At 38.1% G+C, this 20,970-nt stretch overlaps 1 protein-coding gene across 3 annotated transcripts in view; it reads left to right on the top strand.

The window, feature by feature from the left end:
- The window catches only part of LOC107545716 (fibrous sheath-interacting protein 2-like), a 98,163-nt gene that overhangs the window by 22,214 nt on the left and 54,979 nt on the right, over nucleotides 1–20,970 (top strand). Inside the window, exons 4-6 of one of the 3 annotated variants that reach the window (XM_087825187.1) lie at nucleotides 1,892–2,068; nucleotides 2,778–2,867; nucleotides 6,230–6,501. In XM_087825187.1, coding sequence (XP_087681313.1) covers nucleotides 1,892–2,068; nucleotides 2,778–2,867; nucleotides 6,230–6,373 — 411 coding nt within the window. In that variant the 3' untranslated portion in view covers nucleotides 6,374–6,501. Of the gene's footprint in view, nucleotides 1–1,891; nucleotides 2,069–2,777; nucleotides 2,868–3,423; nucleotides 3,506–6,229; nucleotides 6,502–20,970 lie in introns of those variants that run through there. The other 2 variants (XM_087825198.1, XM_087825192.1) reach the window with 2 other exon arrangements.

The following is a 20,970-nucleotide window of genomic DNA, read 5'->3' as shown; positions in this document are numbered from 1 at the left end:
TTTATGACATTGGTTCCCCCCAAACTGTCTTCATTTAATTGTAATTAGGCACCAAACTATTTCCTTGAAGACTGAGTTTGTGAGAGCTTTCCTTGTCTTTCAGTAAAAGCTCCTCAATGAAGTAATGCTTTATATTTACAGTTTTAGTTTTTTTAGTTTTTAAAGGGCAACAAACCAATTCTTTTAATTGACAACAAAATGGTTATCCTGGCTCCAGTGAATGGATTTGTTTATAGGTCAGCAGCCCAGGTTTGATCTTGAGAAACATCTCATCACAGCTAAAAGTCAGTATCTAAAAGAAGTCAACAGCTAAATGTCAACATCTAAAAGAAACAGACCAATCCTTGACTCATGATTGTTGGTTGCTTCATATCTGGTTCACTGAGTTCAAGACGGCGCCCTATAGAATTCCTTTCTTTGCCTTCTCAGGGAAGCACTGGCAGTTAAGGAATTATTACACTTTATGATTTAGGCCCTTTGGAAGGGATTAAGTCTGGTGTTAGCAAGAGAACAGAACCTTTCCAAGGAAGCTCTAAATGGAAAAGGAAAGCCAGCGTCCTGCCAGGTTCCACCAGTCTGCCCCTTTGCCCGCGTGTGAAGCATCCTGGCACCGGCTCTCAGGGAGTTCTTTTTAGGATCCCACCCAGCCAGGCTCCTTAGTGTTCAGAATTTGACTGATGTGGCTTCTGCCAGACAGAACAACACAGAGGTCTCAAATAGGTACCTGCAGACAGGTCAGGACTGTGGAGTCTTGTAAATTGTCTTGCCTGCAAACAGGGCCATTGCTCTCAGGTTTGCCATGCGTCCCACACATTCCAGTCGCTTTTCACTTGGGCCAGTTCCTGCTTTGGCATTACTTTAAACCAAAACTTCTGTTTTCCTGCCTAAAAACGCGTAAAGGAAAACAAAAGTAATGTAAAGACATTGGGACAAAGTCCACACCTACTTCTGGCCTCCACTTTTTCCCTCCAGGTTCTCCCCGAATGTGTTAAGCATCCTTAATGCCTCCTGCTGTTGAAAAATGGACTAAGAACTCACACCAAAAAACAAATAAAAAACATCACTTTGGTAATGTTTTAATTTACAAGTGAGATTAAATAACTGAGCTGTTTCCTCTAAAGTAACAGATATAGAAACATGACTATCAGCTGATATTTTTCTTTTATATGCTAATGGCTATTGCACAAGGTTGTATTCGGCCTTTTCACATATGAAGAAATCTCAATTGCTGTCAATATCCTTTATAACTGGTTCTTCAATATGTTGAACTTTATAAACCAGACCTTGAATTTTTTCCTGACTGTAGCACTCAAAGATTCTTGGGTTTCTTGTATTAGATAAGATCCCAAGATACAATAACTCTTTAATCCATTATCTTTAACATCTGAGTTTTACTTGTACTATTTTTGGATAAACTTGTTTCCATGCATCTTGTAAAAAGATTTTCCATTTTCTTCATTTTCAGATTATTGATATATAATAGTCATAGTTCATATGATCTCTTTGTACTCTGAATGCAGTGCCTTGATCTGGAAGAGGGAGGACGGAAATGGAGAAACTTAGCACTAGCTTTATACATGAAAACAAATTTTACCCTATTCTCTTTCTCTCCTCTCCTCCTTCCTCATCTGGCTCAGGGCCAGGGCTGATGGGGATCAGTGGAGGAACTGAGTGAGGGCGGGTGTTTAGAATAATTCAGGTCAGTGGGGGGAAAAGTAGGAGTAAGCAATTAGCACTACTCAGTCCATCTTTCTGTTGCTGGTTCTCCCCACTTCACGTTCTTCTTGCATGCTTTATTTTGAATGAACAGTCTAGCCATTTTAGTATATTGATATTTAAAATGAAATTTATGCATTTTACATTTGTCATCTTTTTAAATCTGTGTTTGCAGCTTTTTCGACCTTTGCATGGCTTTAACCTGACTGATCCTTATTGTCAATTTTTGGACAACCAGTATAAGTCTCCATGCTCCACATTTAAGAGCATACCATTCATGCAAAGATATCCGGAGGAGATTAAAGGAAGGAATAATGAAGTGGGTTCAACCCACATCACCAGGAATAATGAAGTGAGTTGAAGATCATTTCTTTTTAGTCATTGAAGACTTCCAAGACTTGGTATAAGCCTGCTTCTGTACCTCACTGGGGTCGCAGTGGGGATTACCTTTAACTTGGTCATGAGAGATACTTAATGAGAAATTCCATAAATTACTTAGTATATTGGGTCAAGGGAAATCAGGTAACAATTGTTTGTAAATGATACTACTTTTTCCACCTTTTTTTATTTGTAATATCAAAAGATGGTTACCAAATAATTTGAAAATATACAGATAATTTCCCAACTGTATCATGGTTCTCTTTCTCTGTCTCCAGTGGTTCTGTATGCTTGGCAAGGATTATGTTCTATGAAGTAGTTAAAAACTTGAGACAAAATAGGAACACAGCAAAATTAGCCTGATATAATCTTCATAGAACATAAGAATAGTCTTATATTCTAATTTGGATTGAACATTATTATTACATTGGTATTTTATTCTAATAACTCCAGTTGTATGTACTAAATTCATAAGTCATATTTTAAAAAGTAATGAGACTTGGATAAAAATTTCTTGTTGTTTAACAATTGTAGAGAGATACTACTTACAAAGTTGTTAGCAATTTATTACTCTTGATACCAAAATGTAATCAAATTATATATTACTATTTTTCCTCCTGAAAGTGATTGCTGTGATTTTTAAATGTTTACATTTATATTTTTGTTATCATTTTGTTTTTTAGGTTGTATGTAACTTGGTGGAGTTTAACAAGTACAGGCAATATCTTACGAGTCTGAAATTAGACTTTGAAAAAAACTACATAAAAGAACAAGTAAGTTAAATACTTGAACTTTTTTTCTAGCATAGAGTTTGGAAGAAAGGTTTACTTGTATGAAAAGCATTGTCTTATAATATTTTTACCTTTAATTTTGACAGACTAATTAAATATTTTTTCAAATCAAAATTTAGAGCAGGAATAAATAATAATTTGAGGTTGCTTTATTGGGCCAAGAAAGGGAAAGGGACCAGGTCGTCTATTAATATGTCAGTGGTCGTTGGTATATTTTAGTAATTAAATTGCTACTCCAACGTTTTCCTTCTTTCTGAGCTGGGGCCAATAGGAAGAGCCTATTGTGGCAGCAAGATTCTTAAGCAGGAACTGAGAACAGCTTGAGTAAGGAGAGGAAGAGTGTGAATAGTTATAATGTCCTACAGGTGACTCCAGAACATGCACACTGTGTGTTTGTGCCCACGCACATGCAGCTGTGTTCATCCAGTGAAAAATTATAGAGGTAAAGTGGAATGATTGGGTGGACGTAGAGAAAGTGGGTATAAATTGTGACTTCCTTTCAAAGAATTTTTTAAGAATAGTTTTATTGATTTTTTAGAGATGGGTGGAGAGAAAAACATTGACGTGAGAGCGCAGCATGGCTGGGCTGCCGCCTGCAGCCCCTACTAGGGGTGGAGCCCGCAGCACAGGCAAGTGCCCTCATCAGGAAGGAACAGCAGCCTCTCCGCGAGGGACAAAGCCCGGCCCACTGAGCCGAACCAGCCAGGCTGCTTCCAAGTTCTGACTCAGAATTAGTGAGTGTGATGCACATACATGTCCAAGAGCAAATTCAGGTTTTAGGGCCAAGAGCGTTGAATAAAAATGAGAAAGGTATGTGTATGTGTACTTTTACAGATTTATGTTCTAAGGCTGAGAGAGAAATATGAAAATGAGAATAACTTATGTATACCTTTAGTGTTCTATATTTCCCCTCCATGTCTAAAGTTTCTCCTGCCTTTCTTCCGTATTTTCATTTAATTTTTTCAGAATAGATGGAAATGTATGATATTTATCTTTTATTTTCGGAGAGAGACATTTTTTTTTTTTTAATATTTATTGTTGAAAATATTACAGATGTCCTCTTTTTACCCCCATTGATTCCCTCCACCTCTTATCCACCCCACCCCCAGGCCTTCCCCAGACCAATGTTTGTGTCCATGGGCTATGCTTATAAACATATAAGTTCTTTGATTAATCTTTCCCGCCTGCTCCCCCATCCCCACTTTCCCTCTGAGATCCCTCAGTCTTTTTCTGCTTCTGTGTCTCTGGATCCATTTTGTTCATCAGTTTATTTTGTTTATTACATTCAACATATAAATGAGATCATGTGGTACTTGTCTTTCTCTGCCTGGCTTGTTTCACTTAGCATAATACTCTCTAGTTCCCTCCATGCTGTCCCAAAGGGTAAAGGATCCTTCTTTTTTACAGCTGCATAGTATTCCATGGTGTGAATGTCCCACAGCTTTTTTATCCACTCATCTCCTGATGGGCACGTGGGCTGTTTCCAGTTCTTAGCTATTGTAAACTGTGCTGCTATGAATATAGGGGTGCATAAGTTCTTCGTGATTGATGTTTCGAGTTTCTTAGGATATATTCCTAAAAGTGGGATCACTGGGTCAAATGGCAGGCCAATTTTTAATTTTTTGAGGAAACTCCATACTGCTTTCCACAGTGGCTGCACCAGGCTGCATTTCCACCAGCAGTGCACTAGGGTTCCTTTTTCTCCACACCCTCGCCAGCACTTGTTGTTCGTTGATTTGTTGATGGAGCCATTCTGACAGGTGTGAAGTGAGACCTCATTGTCATTTTAATTTGCATCTCTTTGATGATTGGTGATCTTGAGCATTTTTTCATATGTCTCTTAGTCATCTGTATGTCCTCTTTGGAGAAGTGTCTATCCAGGTCCTTTGCCCATTTTTTAATTGGATTGTTTATCTTTTTTTTTGTTACGTTGTATGAGTTCCTGATATATTTTGGATATGAACCCTATATTAGATATGTTGTTGGAAAATATGTTCTCCCATACATTGGGCTCCCTTTTTGTTTTGTTGATGGTTTCTTTTGCTGTGCAGAAGCTTTTTATTTTGATGTAATCCCATTTGTTCATTTTCTCCTTTGTTTCTCTTGCCCTAGGAGATTATCGGCAAACATAGCTACACGAGATGTCTGAGATTTTGCTGCCTACGTTTTCTTCCAGGATTGTTATGGTTTCATGTCTTACATTTAAGTCTTTTATCCATTTTGAGTTTATTCTTGTGTATGATGTAAGTTGGTGGTCTAGTTTCATTTTTTTGCATGTGCCTGTCCAATTTTCCCAACACCATTTATTGAAGAGATTATCTTTACTCCACTGTATGTTCTTGCCTCCTTTGTCAAATATTAATTTGACCATAATGGTGAGGGTCAATTTCTGGGCTCTCTGTTCTGTTCCACTGATCTATATGGCTGTTCTTGGGCCAGTATCAGGCTGTTTTGATTACAGTGGCTTTGTAGTATAACTTGATATCTGGTATTGTGATCCCTCCAACTTTGTTCTGCTTTCTCAAGATTGCCATGGCTATTCGGGGTGTTTTTCGGTTCAATATAAATTTTTGAAGTGTTTGTTCTAGATCTGTGAAATATGCTGTTGGTATTGTAATAGGGATTGCATTGAATTTGCTTCAGGTAGTATGGGCATTTTAATGATGTTAATTCTTCTAATCCATGAATAATGGTATACTTTTCCATTTGTTTATATCTTCCTCTATTTCTTTTTTCAGTGTCCTGTAGTTTTCTGAGTATAGGTCTTTTACATCTTTGGTTAAGTTTATTCCTAGGTATCTTATTTTTTTAGTTGCAATGGTAAATGGAATTTTTTTTTAGTTTCTCTTTCTGAGAGTTCATTATTGTATAAAAATGCGATCGATTTGAGTATTAATTATGTATCCTGCTACCTTGCTGAATTCATTTATTAAATCTAGTGGTTTTTTGGTGGTCTTTAGGATTCTCTGTGTACAATATCATGTCATCTGCAAATAATGACAGTTTTGTTTCCTCCTTTCCAATTTGGGTGCCTTTTATGTGGCGAGGACTTCCAGTACTATTTTGAATAAGAGTGGTCAAAGTGCACACCCCAGTTTTGTTCCTGAGACGTTTTTACTTGTGTTCAGTTACCCATGTCTGCAATTGATTCGAAACAGATTTAAATGCAGTTAAACAGAGTTAGTTATTTAGAAAGTACAGGAATTTTACTAAACACTAAATACAAAAAGGCATATCAAAGGGCAGTTTTATTTCTCTAAATTCTCTCTATCTATATATATGCATATATATACACACACACACCGATATATGCATATATATGATACACACTTTTTTTTAATTAGAAAATGCTTGCAAACCAAATAAATAAACTAGAAGAAAGCAATCAACTACCTGGACTTTCTGCTGTTGCACAGTTCCAAAATTGGTTGTTACAGAAGGACACCCAATCTTATAAGGACCAGGAGGGATTAATAAGGCCCAGGTAAGATTAAGTATAGTTTATATATAGATCATGGACTCAAATAAGTTGGAAAAATACTAGAAAAAAATGGAGTTAGGTTTTTTTTTTTCTTTATATTAAATATATCTTTATTGATTTCAGAGAGAGGAAAGGAGATGGAGAGAGATAGAAACATCAATGATGAGAAAGTCATTAATCGGCTGCAGCCCGCCACCTGGGCATGTGCCCTGACCGGGAATTGAACCCCGATCGCCTGGATCCTAGGTTGACTCTCAACCGCTGAGTTACACCCGGCCGGGCATGGAGTTAGGAATTTTTTTAATGTTCTAGACAGTATTTAACTCAACTATTGCCCTCAGTATAGAGAGGAAGGGAGGCCAAGAGGTACAGAAACTGGGAACTTTGATGCCAAGGGAAGGAAGAGCAGTTTCCACCAGAAACACCAGGGTTTCTGGGAGTCCAAGAGTCACCTCTCCAAACTGATAACTAAAGAATGAATAGATCCAGAATTTTTACTGTAGTCAGAAATAGAGGAAAAGAATCTTTTAGCACAGGCCTCTAGGAGTAGCTTTTTATGATTCATCTTTAAGGGCTAACAGCATTAAATTTGAGGAAGTTAGTTCAGAATCAAAAATGGAGGTTTGATTAAACAATATGTAATGCCAATATAAATATGCATTGTCCCTAAAAGACAATGTGTAAGCTCTTCAGATATTACCTGCGCATGTTCAACCATTACCATTCTGTGGTCAAGCCCATATCTTAGGACTGAAGGGATGTTAGCTTTTTTTCATTCTCTTCTTTCCTCCTTCATTAGGTGAGGAATTGGGCTGCACAGCCTGACTTCTGTCTTCCATGGGCTCATTTGTGGTAGTTCCTTAAGCGCGTTGACATCCCAGAGACCCGGCCTACACATGGAAGATTTGATCAAGGCCTTGGAAGGTGCAGGGGCCCCAGGATATGTCTTTTTCCTAGGAAATTCAAACTTGTTTTTTTTCTAGATCTGAAATCAAATTTCAGTTATTCCAGTCTCCTTTGCAAACTCTTCTCCCTAAGACCACTCAGTTATGAATAATTACTGTGCACAATGTTTTTAAGGAATCTGCTCCACATTTTACCATTGTCTTAGCCATAAGGACAGGTACAGACATGGTAGGGAGATCTGTGTAACAGAATATGGGGAGAGCTGGCTTACAAGTCCATGAGCAGAACTGATGGAAAAACTGAAATTCCTGGAGGTCAAGAAATAAAAAGTGAGCAAGGAGGGGGTTGGGCACATCAAAGCAGCTGATGCCACTAGAAGGGAAGCACCCAACTTACCTTCACTTGCATTCGTGCTTTTATTCAGCTACTTGGACAGGATGAGCAGGAAATTACACCAACCTGAGCTCCCAGCAGGAGCAGCGACCACTGTGGATGGACAGAGAAGACAGACGACAGCGGGACACACAGGAAGGAAACAGTCTTCATAAAAAAATTGAAGAGGTGAAAGATACATTTAAAATATTAAGAGAAAATTTATGTGCAGTGTTTTATTCGTAAATAATTTTAGCTGTCTATCATATTTCTTTTTTTAAAATATATCTTTATTGATTTCAGAGAGAGGAAGCAAGAGGGAGAGAGAGAGATAGAAACATCAATAATGAGAGTCATTGATCGGCTGCCTCCTGCATGCCCCCTGCTGGGGATCTAGCCTGAAACCTGGGCATGTGCCCTGACCAGGAATGGAGCCACGATCTCCTGGTTCATAGTTAGATGCTCAACCGCTGAGCCACACCAGCCAGGCTCTGTTATACTTCTTGAAGTCATTTCAGTTCTAAATAATTTACCCACATTAATCTTTCTTCACAGCTATAATATACAAGTTGTTACATAAAATATTGAGCTGATACCACAAAGAGTATCTGCTCTTAAAGAAATTATTGTGAAATTTACTAGACACCACTTAACCCCTGCATCCCTCAGTGTGAGGAGGAGACTTTTTCAATTTAGCTTTAGTAAAAAATAACTATGCCAAAATAACCAGGCTGCATCTCTAGTCGGAGGGCAGGAAGGAAAGACGCCCATTTGAAAGCCAGGGTGACTCTCATTACCCAGGACCTGGTTTCTGTCGGGCTCCTCACTTGCTCTAACCTGCTTGGTGGTGGAAACACTGCAGAGGCTTCTTGTAAACACCAGTGACAGTGACACTGTGCTCTCTAGGGATGGACGGCACGAGATGCTGCTTCTGGCAAAGGCCACAGAAGATGCTGAAGGAGAAGCTGGGACAGAGGGACAGCGGCGCAGAAGCGGAGGAGAGGGCGCCGAGAAGGTAGGTTTCCCTTCGCCTCTGATCTCGGCTGTTAGAGAAGCTTCTGCTGGTTTTGATTTTTGAAAGTACACTATACAGGATGACGATGGATCAGTTCCCCCAAAGATGTGCATTATACAAAACTGAAAGTTAGGGAAAATTTTACTGTATTTCAGCCATTAGTATATTCTGACTATAATATAAAAACTATTGCCCTATTATTTCATGCAACTACTTTTGATTTTATCTCACACCATAAACTATACTTATAATCCCTATAGAAAAATAAATGATAGAACTGACTTTTTCTTAGAATCAGAATTTCTTGGGAAAAGTTCTCAATTGTTACCACCAGTTAATTTTGGAGTAGGTGCTTTTAATTTTCAATAATATATAATATTTTATGATTTAGAGTCTCAATTTGGTTTTTTGTTTTTGTTTTTTTATCAAATATATTTCTATTGATTTCAGAAAGAGGAAGGAAGAGGGAGAGAGAAATAGAAACATCAATGATGAGAGATTCATTGATCCGCTGCCTCCTGCACGCCCCCTACTGGGGATTGAGCCTGAAACACAGGCATGTGCCCTGAAGGAGAAGCGAACCCCGATCTCATGGATCCTAGGTCGATGCTCAACTGCTGAGCCACCCTGGCCATGCTAGAGTCTAAATCTGTTTAAGAGAAAAATCATCTGTAATCCCAGCACCTATTAACTTATTGGTGTATACACACACACACACACACACACACACACACACACACACAATATTTCTATGAATGTTCATGTATCCCAATAAATAAATAAACTCATGTTGTTATACCTCACAGGCTGTTTTGTAGATTGCTTTTTTTTAATCTTCACCTGAGGATATTTTTTCCATTCCTTTTCAGAAAGAGTGGAAGGGGGGGAGAGAGAGAGAGGAAGAAACATTGATGTTGGAGAGACACATTGATCGGTTGCCTCCCACACACACTCCGACAGGACCAGGGATTGAGCCTCACCCAAGGAACGTGCCCTTGGCCGGAATCGAACCCGGAACCCTTCAGTCCTTGAGCCAGTGCTCTAATCACGGAACCAAACTGGCTAGGGCTGTTCTTCTTTTAAGTTGTTATACCTAATCTAAGCCCTTTAACATAGACATATGAATTTTAGAATCGGCTTGTCAATTTGTACCAAGAAATCTTCCTGACAGTTTTATTGGAAATGTGTTGACTCAATAGGTTTGTTTGGAATCAGTTCATCTATCGATAATACTGAGTTTTCCAACTCATGAACCAAATATGTCTCTCCATTTATTTAGGTTTCCTTAACTTTTCTTATCGATGTTATGAGTTTGTAGTGTACAAGTCTTACACATCTTTTTGATACAATCATCCCTAGGTATTTCATAATTTTCACTATTATTATTTGTATTTTTTTGAAATTAGATGTTATAGAAAAGCAATATTATATTCATCTTGTATTCTGGGTTATTAAAAATAATTTATTAGTTCTAGTCGTCTTTTTTCAGGTAACAACTGATATTCTACACAAGTGATCATATTGTCTGTAAACAAAGGTAGTTTTATTTCTTCTGTTCAAATTCTCATCTTTTTTGTATTTCTTTTCTTGCCTGATAGCGTGGACTAGAACCTCCAGTATAATGTACAATAGAAGCTGTGATAATAAACATTATCAAATACGTCTTTGTCCCTCCTTTCTACAGACATATTAGGCTGCTTGATGCTGTCCGCCAGCTCCCTGAGACTCTTCCTTTTGTAATTTTTTACTCTCTGTCTTTTTCTCTTGGATGGTTTCTGTTCCTCAACAGACATTAATTAATCTCTTCTTTTGAATTGTCTACTAGGCCGTTAATGTATCCATTGTATTACTGTCTCACACATTTAAAATTTTATTTTGGTCCATTTCATACCTTTCATGTCTCTTCTTTGCCTTGTGAATATGTAGGATGTGAATATGTTATCTACATTGATGTTCTTTAATTCTAACATTTGTGTCATTTCTGGGTCATTTTGGATGAATTTACTCATTTTATGGGTCATATTTCCCTGCTTCTTGATATGCTTAGTAGTCTTTGATTGGCTGCCAGATACCATGAATTTTACTTTTTGGGTGCTGAGTATTTTTATGTTCTTATAAATGTCTTTAGCTTTTCCTTTGGATGTAGATAATTTATTTAGAAACAGTTTGATTGTTATAGGTCTTGCTTTTTAAAACCTGTTAGATGGAGCCAGAAGCATGTTCAATCTGGGGCTCCTTATTCCCGGTCCTGAGGCAAGGCCCATTTACTGCTCTGCCCAGTGCACTGTGAGTGGCATTTCCCAGAGTGGCTGTTGAGAATGGACATGATAGGCGGGGGAGGGGCGCTGTTCTCCCTGATCGTCTCGGATGGTCCTGTCCGTGGCCTTGGGTAGTTTTTTTCACACCCATGCACTGATCCATTCTCTTGCTGAGTACACTGGGGAACCCTCTGAGTAGTTCTGGGGTCCTTGCTCTCTGCAATTATATCCTTTCTGGTGGATTCAGGATCAATGTTAGTCCAGAGGTTCACAGAGGGAAGTCACGTTTCATGTATTATATTATGTTTACTTAGAAATCCTCTGGTTGAAGATGATTTAGAAATTCCCTCAGCTTCCCAAGACAGCGGTGGATTAAGAGACCCTTTCTCATCTGAAACTGGGCTAGTTCCCTGAATATGTGCAGTGAAGTAAATTGCGTTACTACATGTTAAATATGTGCATTCATCATGGTTGACCACAAATGGAAATTTACCCCTTAATTACTACTCTCACAAATTTGTACCAGGAGTAATCTTACAAGTACAAGACAGGAAATACTGTTCATTTCCAATGTACAATCATATTATAAATGTGTGTTTTGCATTTCTAAATAGCAAATTGATGTTAACCAATATATTTTCTTTATTGTATTAGAAACAACTGCTTTTAGAGAAAAAAATTGATTATCATTTACAAGAAAATGGCTTCAAAAGAGAAGAGATGGGAAAAAATACATCTGATGACAAAAAGGACAAGATGGAAGACATTGTGAACGCAAGAACATGAAAAGTTGATGTGATTCTGTAGAAAGTGCTTTTCTATGTATTTATGTTAAAATTCTTTTGTAAAACTTTACTTACACTTGTTCTACTTGCTTTGTATCAGGCATCTTTCTAAACATTTCTGTATTTCAGTTCAAGGTGGTAAGTAGACATATATGCAAAAAACAAACAAATAATCTTGCCTAGTGGTTCCCTGGACAAGCCTGCGTATGCTGCAGTTCTAACCAATTTCCCTGTACTTAAAATAATGCATTTTTTTTTCCTACTGAAACTTGAAACAGTTGTGTGTAAGATAATGGCTATTATATATAATTATAGTTTTCTGCTGTGTTGCCAGCCAGAAAGAATAATAGACAGAAGCAGAGAAAAACAAAGGGAAGAAGGGAGGAGGTGGAGGGTGGGAGGAGGGGGTGGGAGGGAGAGAGGAGGGAGGGGAAGACTGGAAGAAAAAAAGAAGGAAATGAAACTTTCAAGGAGGAACCTCAGGTCATGACTTTGCTATGCCTGATCTCTACCACCTTCCTTTTATTTATAAAATACAGGGGATTTTATCAAGTCAATTTAATTAACAATATTAATTAAAATTTCATTGCCAGCATGCAAAAAATGTAGACGTGTTTTAATTATCTGTGACGATGTAGTATCAGGAAGAACATGGTCACCCTCCCTGCGGCTGCCATCAGAGCGTCCCCTCAGTCCCCTCTGTCCCACTGACCCTGTGTCAGGTGAGAGCCTGCCTGGGCCACTCCAGCCAATTACTGACTCCCCTCCACTGGCTCTTAATTTAACCTTCAAATCCATTTTGTAAACTGCTACCTATTGATACTTTTTTTTAACTCTCTTCAAATAATTTCTATTCCTGACCCCAAAACTCAAAGATCCCCAGACGTCTTAGGCCGCCATTCATCATGGTCACCGCCATCTAGAGTCCACACCAAATCTAACTTTCACTTTATTTCACACATTTCCTTGGAGGCAGCTCTGATCTAATCATTATACAGTCAGGCTCTTTAGCCAAACTGCTGGAGTCCAAGTCCTGCTTTACCATTTTCTAACCAGGTAAATAGCTTGGACAAATACCTCTCTAAGCCAGTTTCTTCCTAAATAATTCCCATAAAGTGTTTAAAAGATCTAGCCTTAGGGAGCACTCAGTTTATTTCATTGTCCAATCAAAGGAGACTACTGACCATTCCTCAAACACAAATTACCTTTCATAATTTCTGTGCCTCTTTTCCAATTTTCTCAGCCTGGACTGACGTGCTCACCGACCATCTCTCCAGTCCTACAATTCTTTAAGCTCCGCTGTGAATGAAACTCCAGAAAGTCTTTGGTAATAAACTGAATCGGAACACCCTCTCCTCTGAGTCCCTATAGAACTTTGCATCATTCTTTTTTATTTTTTATATATTCAAAGCCCGCTGTTCTTTTACTTATTTTGATTGATTCTAGAGAGAGGAAGGGAGGGAGAAAGAGAGAAACATCAATCAGTGGCCTCCAGTATTTGCCCCGATTGGGGATGGAACCCACAGCCCAGGTTTGTGCCCTGAGCAGGAATCAAACCCGCCGCCTTCTGATGTGCAGGGCGACACTCCGACCAGCTGAGCCACACCAGCCAGGCCTGCTCTGTGTCATTCCTGACACACTCACACCCTTCCCGTGGCCTGAGTCGCCCGCAGTGCTGTGGCCTCTGTCCTCGGGGCGCCTGGTGCCGTGGGAATCGGGGTCAGTGTAGACTGAGGCGGGTTTGCTGAGTGAACTGCCTCGGGCTGCTCAGCCCCGAGGGGTGACAGCGGTGTCAGGCCCCAGGAGGCCCGTCAGTGCCTGGACATGCCTTACTCTTGTCAACTTTGTCACTTAATAGGAAAAAGTTCCAGCAGACATTTTAAACACCTGTTACCTCAAATCCCCTTCTTTTGAAGAAGGAGAATATAAATTAACATATTATGGAGGTGACAGAGGCTCAGAGCACTTGCTTCACAAGTGAAATGAAGTTGTCCCCGTGCAGGGAGGCTGTCATCCTCCACACAGCAGACGGCTTCAGAGGGACGCGGAGAGAATGGGACAGGAGGGGACACCGTGCGAATCTGCCCAGGGGGGACGATCGCGCCCCGTGTCCCGTCTCCTTCGGCTCAATGTAATGCACAGGGACCCGCAGTGACCGACAGCCACCAGCTCTGTGCGGCGAGCGGTGCGGCTCATGCCCGCGGAGCGGGACAGACACACGGACAGCAAATCTCACCGCCGGTCACGTCATGTTTAAATTACGGAACCTTCACTCTGCGGGAGCCACATAAATCCATTTGTAAAGAATTAAATACAAAATCCTCTGTAATGAAAACTGAGAGCTGTACAACTAATGGAAATGACAATAAAGAACAATAAAGAACTCTGCTACGTCAACATCACGGAAAAGAGTCTGGAAGTCACATAAAAGAACATGTGAAGGAACATTTTTAAAAATCCTGGTATATAAGTAGAAGTCTGGAGGTGCTGTGGGAAATTGAAACAGTGCTATTAGCTCTGAGTAACGTTCTTTTTTCTTTTATAAAATATTATTGAGGTTTAAGTTGGTAAAATCAAATACCTTGTAGAATTCAAATATTCATTTTTTATTATTTGTTTAAATATGAATTTTTCACATTAAATATCACTTATATCTCAGAGTCACAGATTTTCAAGCACTTTTAACCACAGAAATGCTTTGAACAATGGTAAATTTAGCAATGTTACAATAGGAATTATATAAAAGCCCGTATTACAAGCCACCTTTCTTTTACTACATTACATGCGTTTGGGGTAGGGAAGTTCTGAAACATGAATTTCATTTTACTTTTTTGGTTTCCAGGGAAGTGCTTAGTTTCTCAGTTGCATAACCCCTCACTATAGTAGATTATATAATCACATGATGTGAAAAAGTCATCAGATTCTTTTACACATTTCCAGGTTTACAGTCAGGATTTTGTCAATTCTTTTTTTAGTAAACTTTAGAAAAGAAAATAATTTTTAATTGTCTCAGAAATATTCATTGAGTAGTCTAGATATGCTCCTCCAACAATCACATTGCAAACATATTTGGGAATTGCTTAATGCTATGCTGCTATGTTATGTTTTGGATAAGCTGGAGTGCATGTTTAATTATTAATAAAACATATTAGGTAATAATTACATTGTTCTGATGACTATCATAGCACCATAATCAATATAGTTTGCTCATTTACACAAAATGAATTAATTTATTATTGCATTTCACAGAAAGTAAGATGATTAATATTTTTTGGTTTTTGTTTTTTAACCATAAGTTTACTTTAATTTTATTTTTGTTTAAAATACTACAGATGTCCCTTTTTCTCCCCAATAACCGGTCCCACCCCTCCTTTCCCCTCCCCAGTCCCTCTCCCCTCCACCCCCCCGCCCTCCTGCATCCCTCTGACATTCGTCAGTCTCCTCTATGCTTCCATGTCATTGAATCTATTCTCTTCATCAGTTTATTAAGTTCTTTAGATTCCACGTGTAACCGAGATCAAGATGATTCATATTTAAACAAAATGAAGTTTTATATAAGAACAAAAGGTCGTTGTCTATCCTCAATGTCAATCATTTTACAGGTACAGGTCATGTTTGAAAACCCTTTTCTAATGAATTCCTAGTGGATAAGCGGAGGCAGCCCGTTCCCAGACCCTGTAACAATTCCCTGATCAGCGTGAGATGTGTGAGCAGCAGGTCCTCACCCAGCTCTGTCAAATGTTCCATGAATTAGGCACCATCTGACTGGAGAATACGACCTGTTATACAACAATTGTTTCTAAATGATGACTTTTAAAATCTATTAATTCACTCAAAAGACATTACAAGATACCTATTCTGGAACTTTTTCTAATGTGAGAAATAGAAAATAACTGTTAATATATGTGTTTTTATCAAACCAAAACATTAATTCAAATAAATGATATTATTCCATTATGACTGGGACTAGAAAAACAACAGTAAAATATGTACAAAAAACTATATGTCACAAATGCAGGTGAAAGTAGATCCTTTTACAAAGAATATTTACAGAGACTTTTTGTGATGAGAAATATGAAACACATAGAACAAAAGTGAAGGAAAAGGAATCCAAATACAAGGCGAAATGAGCTTTGGGGGAATATTTTCCTGTAACTGGGCACCAGCCACTGTAGTATTACTCAGGATAAAGGACATAAGAGACCATGAAAAAGTGGGAACTTCTTTATTTGAAGCTACATTTACCACCACCATGGTGTAAGAGTGATAAGATATTGGATGAAGCAGGCTGACATGTTGGGGCAGTAGAAACAAAAAGATGAATTGGTATCACTAAATTTATACTGAAATTTATTCCATATGCACATCCCCATGGTAAAGTAAGAATGAACATCAACTCTTACTTCTCATAATACACAAAAACTCATTCTAAATGCATCATAGATCTAAATGTAAAAGCTACAGCTATAAAATTTCTGGAAAAAATATGAAATAAATTCTTTGCCATTTAGTGTAAGAAAAGATTTGTTTAGAAATAGGCAAAATATTTTAACGGACACTTTACAAAAAAAAAAAAAAATCATGGGTGGTCAATAAGCACATGATAAGATGCTCAGCAAATAACTAGGTTAAACGTGATGGTCCACCTACACGATGGGATACAGCTCTGCAATGAAAAGAAAGTGAACAGCTGACACATGCGCACCGTGGATGAATCTAAAAATAATGTTCCTCTGTGAACTGAAATAGAGATTAAAAGGTGTATATTACATGATTCCATTCATATAAAATTCCAGAAAATTAAAACATAGAGTGATAAGGGGCAGATCGCCGCCTGTCTGCAGCCAGGGGCAGGTGAAGGGATGGGCCACAAAGGTGCATAAGGAATCTTTCTGCCATGTTGGATTTAGTCTTTTTCTTAATTGTGGTAATGATTCCACAAGTATATTATTGCTCAGAATTCACAGAATCATATACTTTCAGCCCGGCCGGGCGTGGCTCAGCGGCTGAGCATTGGCCTAGGATCCAGGAGATTGAAGTTCGATTCCCGGTCAGGGCACATGCCCGGGGCTGGGGGCTCGATCCCCAGTCGGGGTGAGCAGGAGACAGCCGGTCAATGACTCTCATCATTGGTGTTTCTATCTTTTGCTCCCTCTCCCTGAAATCAATAAGGATTTATTAAAAAAAATGAATCATATACTTTCAGTGGATTATATGCACAAATTGTAACAAGAATTAGATAAAACAAATATATAAAAGGGTTTTGAACAAAGGTGTGCATTGTGCTACAATTTTAAATAGAAACAATTAAAACATGGTTAATTTTCAATATGAGTTTAATCCAGTTGCCTAAAACAGTTCCACTAAAACCAGAACTTGTTCCTCATGTTCAAAGAGGCATTATCATAACTAAAGTTTATTAGACTGCCAAAATATCTTGGCCCAAGAGATCAGACTGCGTCTTTATGTTTTTAGAATTTGGTTTTGTAAATATTTAGAACAATTACATCAACCTTCCTTTTTCTATTATTGACATTAACCCTCTACTGCTGTGTATTCCTTCTGTTATGAAGCGCATGTCCCGATACATGGCTTTTGGTTGACTCATTCTAAGCATTCCAACCTGGTGGAGTCCACAGAGCTGGGACACAAGTACACCTGGGGCACAGTCACGCTCTGTCAGCCTCTAGCTGTTTTACCTTCGACGGGCTACTTACTCTCACTGTGAAATGAGGCACTAGGAACTCTTATTTCAGAGAGATGTTGTGAAGAATGATTGAGACATGCCAATGATGCTCAGTAATTGTTCTTCTAACTTTCAGTTATTACCAGCTACTGCTCCTGTTTAGCTATTTCATTTTACAGGTGAGAAAACTGAGATCTAGAAAAGTTAATAGGCTGATCCAAGGTCATAGATTGTTGAGTTTAAAGCCTGGTTTACAACCGTTTATTCTAATTGCAGTTACTTTGCTCTACAACATGTTGACAGACTAGCTGAATTCACCATTCCATCCATTTGTTAATAAAACTGATGAATTAAGACATATAATTAACTCATGGATAATTTTCATTCAGATCAAAAACACTCAGCCCCATAATTTAGAACAATGCCTTAATGCTTCTCCACAGGCCAGAAATACTCCACTGTTGAGTCTTGTGCAGAGAGATGTTCTTTACTCTATAGAAATATGAGAAGGTGAAAATCTCACTGACCCCGACTTTACACTCAGAACCCTTCTTGCCCTGCAGTGAGAAAAGGGTTTCTAGGTAATCATTTGGGAAAATTCACAGGACTCACCTTGTAATTTTTCTAAAGCATCACAGATTTATACTGCATTTTGCCCAATGTCAGAGAACAATTATTTCATGTATTTCTTTTTGAAACACCTTTACAGTTTGTTTTTGCATAAAGGAAAGGGGGTAATCCAGTTCATTACTTTGTTGTGGATAAAAAGGGAAGTGACTGTTTTATTTCTATTCTGATTATTTTTTAATTATTTTATTAGTATACCATTAGGTAATTTTAGTTGGAAACTTTCTACCAGGTATATTAAAATATTGGATGGGTTTTTCCAGTGCAAGCATTTCATACACTAGGGTTTTAACATTCGGTCATGATCAAGAGGGTGGTTCATACTTTCCCTTTGCGCACATGAGTTCCCTCTGAGCTTGAACCACCGACTCTAAATATACTTGACTCTAGAAAGCAACTAAGAGTAGTTTAGTTTTTTATCGACTTTAGAAGTGCAGTTCAGATAAATTTTTGATGTTCTAAGCTGATTCATTGTATTCAGGAACAATTAATTACATTTTGTGTTTTCAATTTTCCCTTTGCTAATATGTGCCAAGCTCTGTTATAATTAAATATATTTATAAAATTTTACATCTGATCATCTTCTGTAGATGATTATACAAAGGGTTCCAAATTTCAGAAGCTTCACTTTTCTTTAAACTCTAAAATATGGGTATTTTAACTATGAAATAAAAGTTTGAAGAGAATACTACAACACAATTAGAATAATAGATCACAGTCTATTTTTTATTTTAAATTAAATATTCATTTTCTGAAAATTATATATTTCTAACTTGCTGACAGCCTATTTTAAACACTGAACAAACTATTTTACTCTCTCATGTATTTCTTTTATGTTTTATTTAAATTGTAAAATAGGGGAAAAGAAAGCTTCATTCCTCAGCTCTGACAAAGTGTTTCAATAAATGAGACGAGCAACATCAGTAATAAATGGAGCAGTTTCCTTCTTTACAGCAGTGGCCGCTCACTGTCAGAGCCGCAGCAGCGGTGGAGCTCAGCGGCGGGTGTGGCGGGAGGGCACGCTCCCTGGGAGCCAGGCTGTCGCTGCGCCAGCTACACTGTGCTGACAAGGGCGCACTAAGGTTCCTGCGGGAAACACCTAAAAGCTTTCCTTTTGAATTCAGCACTGAGAAACTGTCTCATTTCACTTGGTCACTGATATCCGCTGAGTGACAGGATGCGGGTCATTGCTGCTACTGCAAAGCAATTAGCTTTTTCTTCCCAGTGTAGGCAGAGTCCAGAGTGTTGTTTAATGATAAATAGGAAGAAATGTCCTATATCCATGAGGCTGATGCAAAACTTAAAAATTATATTAAATTTCCAAAGGTTATTATGTTTCTAGAGCAGCGAGGGGTTGTGGGAATAGAGCATGTTCCAATGTGATGCTCTCAGGTAATTTATCATTTCACACACACACACACACACACACACACACACACACACACAAACACACACACTTCCCTGCTTATCTGCTATGAGAAGTTAGACTACTATAACAAAGTTGAAATTTCCTGAAGTGTTTTCAGAACTAATTGTATTTTCTAGCCACCCTAAATCAATTAGGATCTACAGTTAAGCTGAATTTTCTAATGCCGTTGGTAACTGGAGGAACCACCAACTGCCCGGAAACTATGCGCCGGCTCCCAACCAGGAGCCATGTTCACACTCACATCGGGATATTAGTGATCTAGGCCTCCTCTGCTCATGGCTCCAGGTATGGGACCTGAATTTACATACAACCAAGGAATAGGATTGTGTTCACTTCTCCTGAAATATCCATAGTTTATATCTGTGTATCACCTTACAGTTTACATCACATATTTGCATATATTAATATATTTAATAACAATGTAGGATATGGGAAGAATTATTGCCTCACTTGAGATATGACCATTAATTTCAGAAGGGTAAGTAATAGGCTGACGTTACATATCTAATTATTTGCAGTCTTTGTCTTTGTTAGACTGTGAACAGGGTAAGGTCCACAGAAACTGTCCAAATAAGTCATTATCATAATGTTAATATATAAGTTTGGGAAATAAATTAATGATAGAACTGAAACAAGACCTTATAATAGAGAATTCGTGGAGAAAGCAGATGATTACAGAGGAAGTTCCACATGAACTTGTGTGTTCTCATCAATATTTCATCCTATAGCTTTTTATAGTATGGCTAGAAATACATTTCTACACATGAAAACCCAATTTCTCCCAATATAATTTGTGGAGAAATTATGTATTCTGAGTATACTGAAATTCTTGTCAATTTGCTTGAGCTACCAAATTCTCAGTAGATAATACTGATCAGAATTTGAATATCCCCAAAGTTGGACAGTGAGGACAAATTCGAGAATTTTTCCATAACTGTCAAATGGTACAATAAATGATTATAGCAAAGTAATAGATAACTTTAAAAGGCTGGTTCTTGATTTTCTATATCCCAGGGAATGATCAGTGAGATAAAAGCTATTTTTTTAATAATAAGAATGTAAGTTTGTCTTTTTCATACTTTATGAGTATTCCAGATCACCTGATGGATGAAATTACAAGAGACTAAATAAGATCTCTTCTGTGAAACCAAATACAAAAGAGATTTTGAAATAATAAAGCAATGCCACTCTCCTTGTTATTTTTTTTTCCTTTGGATAAGAAAGTTATTTTTATAGTTCATTAAATTTATAAAATGTTTTATAAATAATTCATAAATATATTTGTATTATATATGTTTTGTTTCATATTATACATAATGCATAATTAAATGCATTACTAAATAAATATTCTAAAAAGCCTCCTTCTAAATTGTTATCATAACTATAGCTGGAACTTATCCCTATTAAGTTTTCAACACCCCCACTCCCTCCCCCAGATGCGGGGAGTGTGGGCGTGGGCGGGTCCACTTGTCACCCCCCACACCATGGTGCCTGCTGGGGTGAGCCTGCGCCCCCTCCCGCTGTGC

This window comes from Miniopterus natalensis, chromosome 1 (assembly GCF_054644295.1).
Source record: "Miniopterus natalensis isolate mMinNat1 chromosome 1, mMinNat1.hap1, whole genome shotgun sequence".
NCBI classification, from domain to species: domain Eukaryota; kingdom Metazoa; phylum Chordata; class Mammalia; order Chiroptera; family Miniopteridae; genus Miniopterus; species Miniopterus natalensis.
The sequence above is the reverse complement of the archived record's forward strand: the minus strand, read 5'-3'. Positions and strand labels throughout refer to the sequence as shown.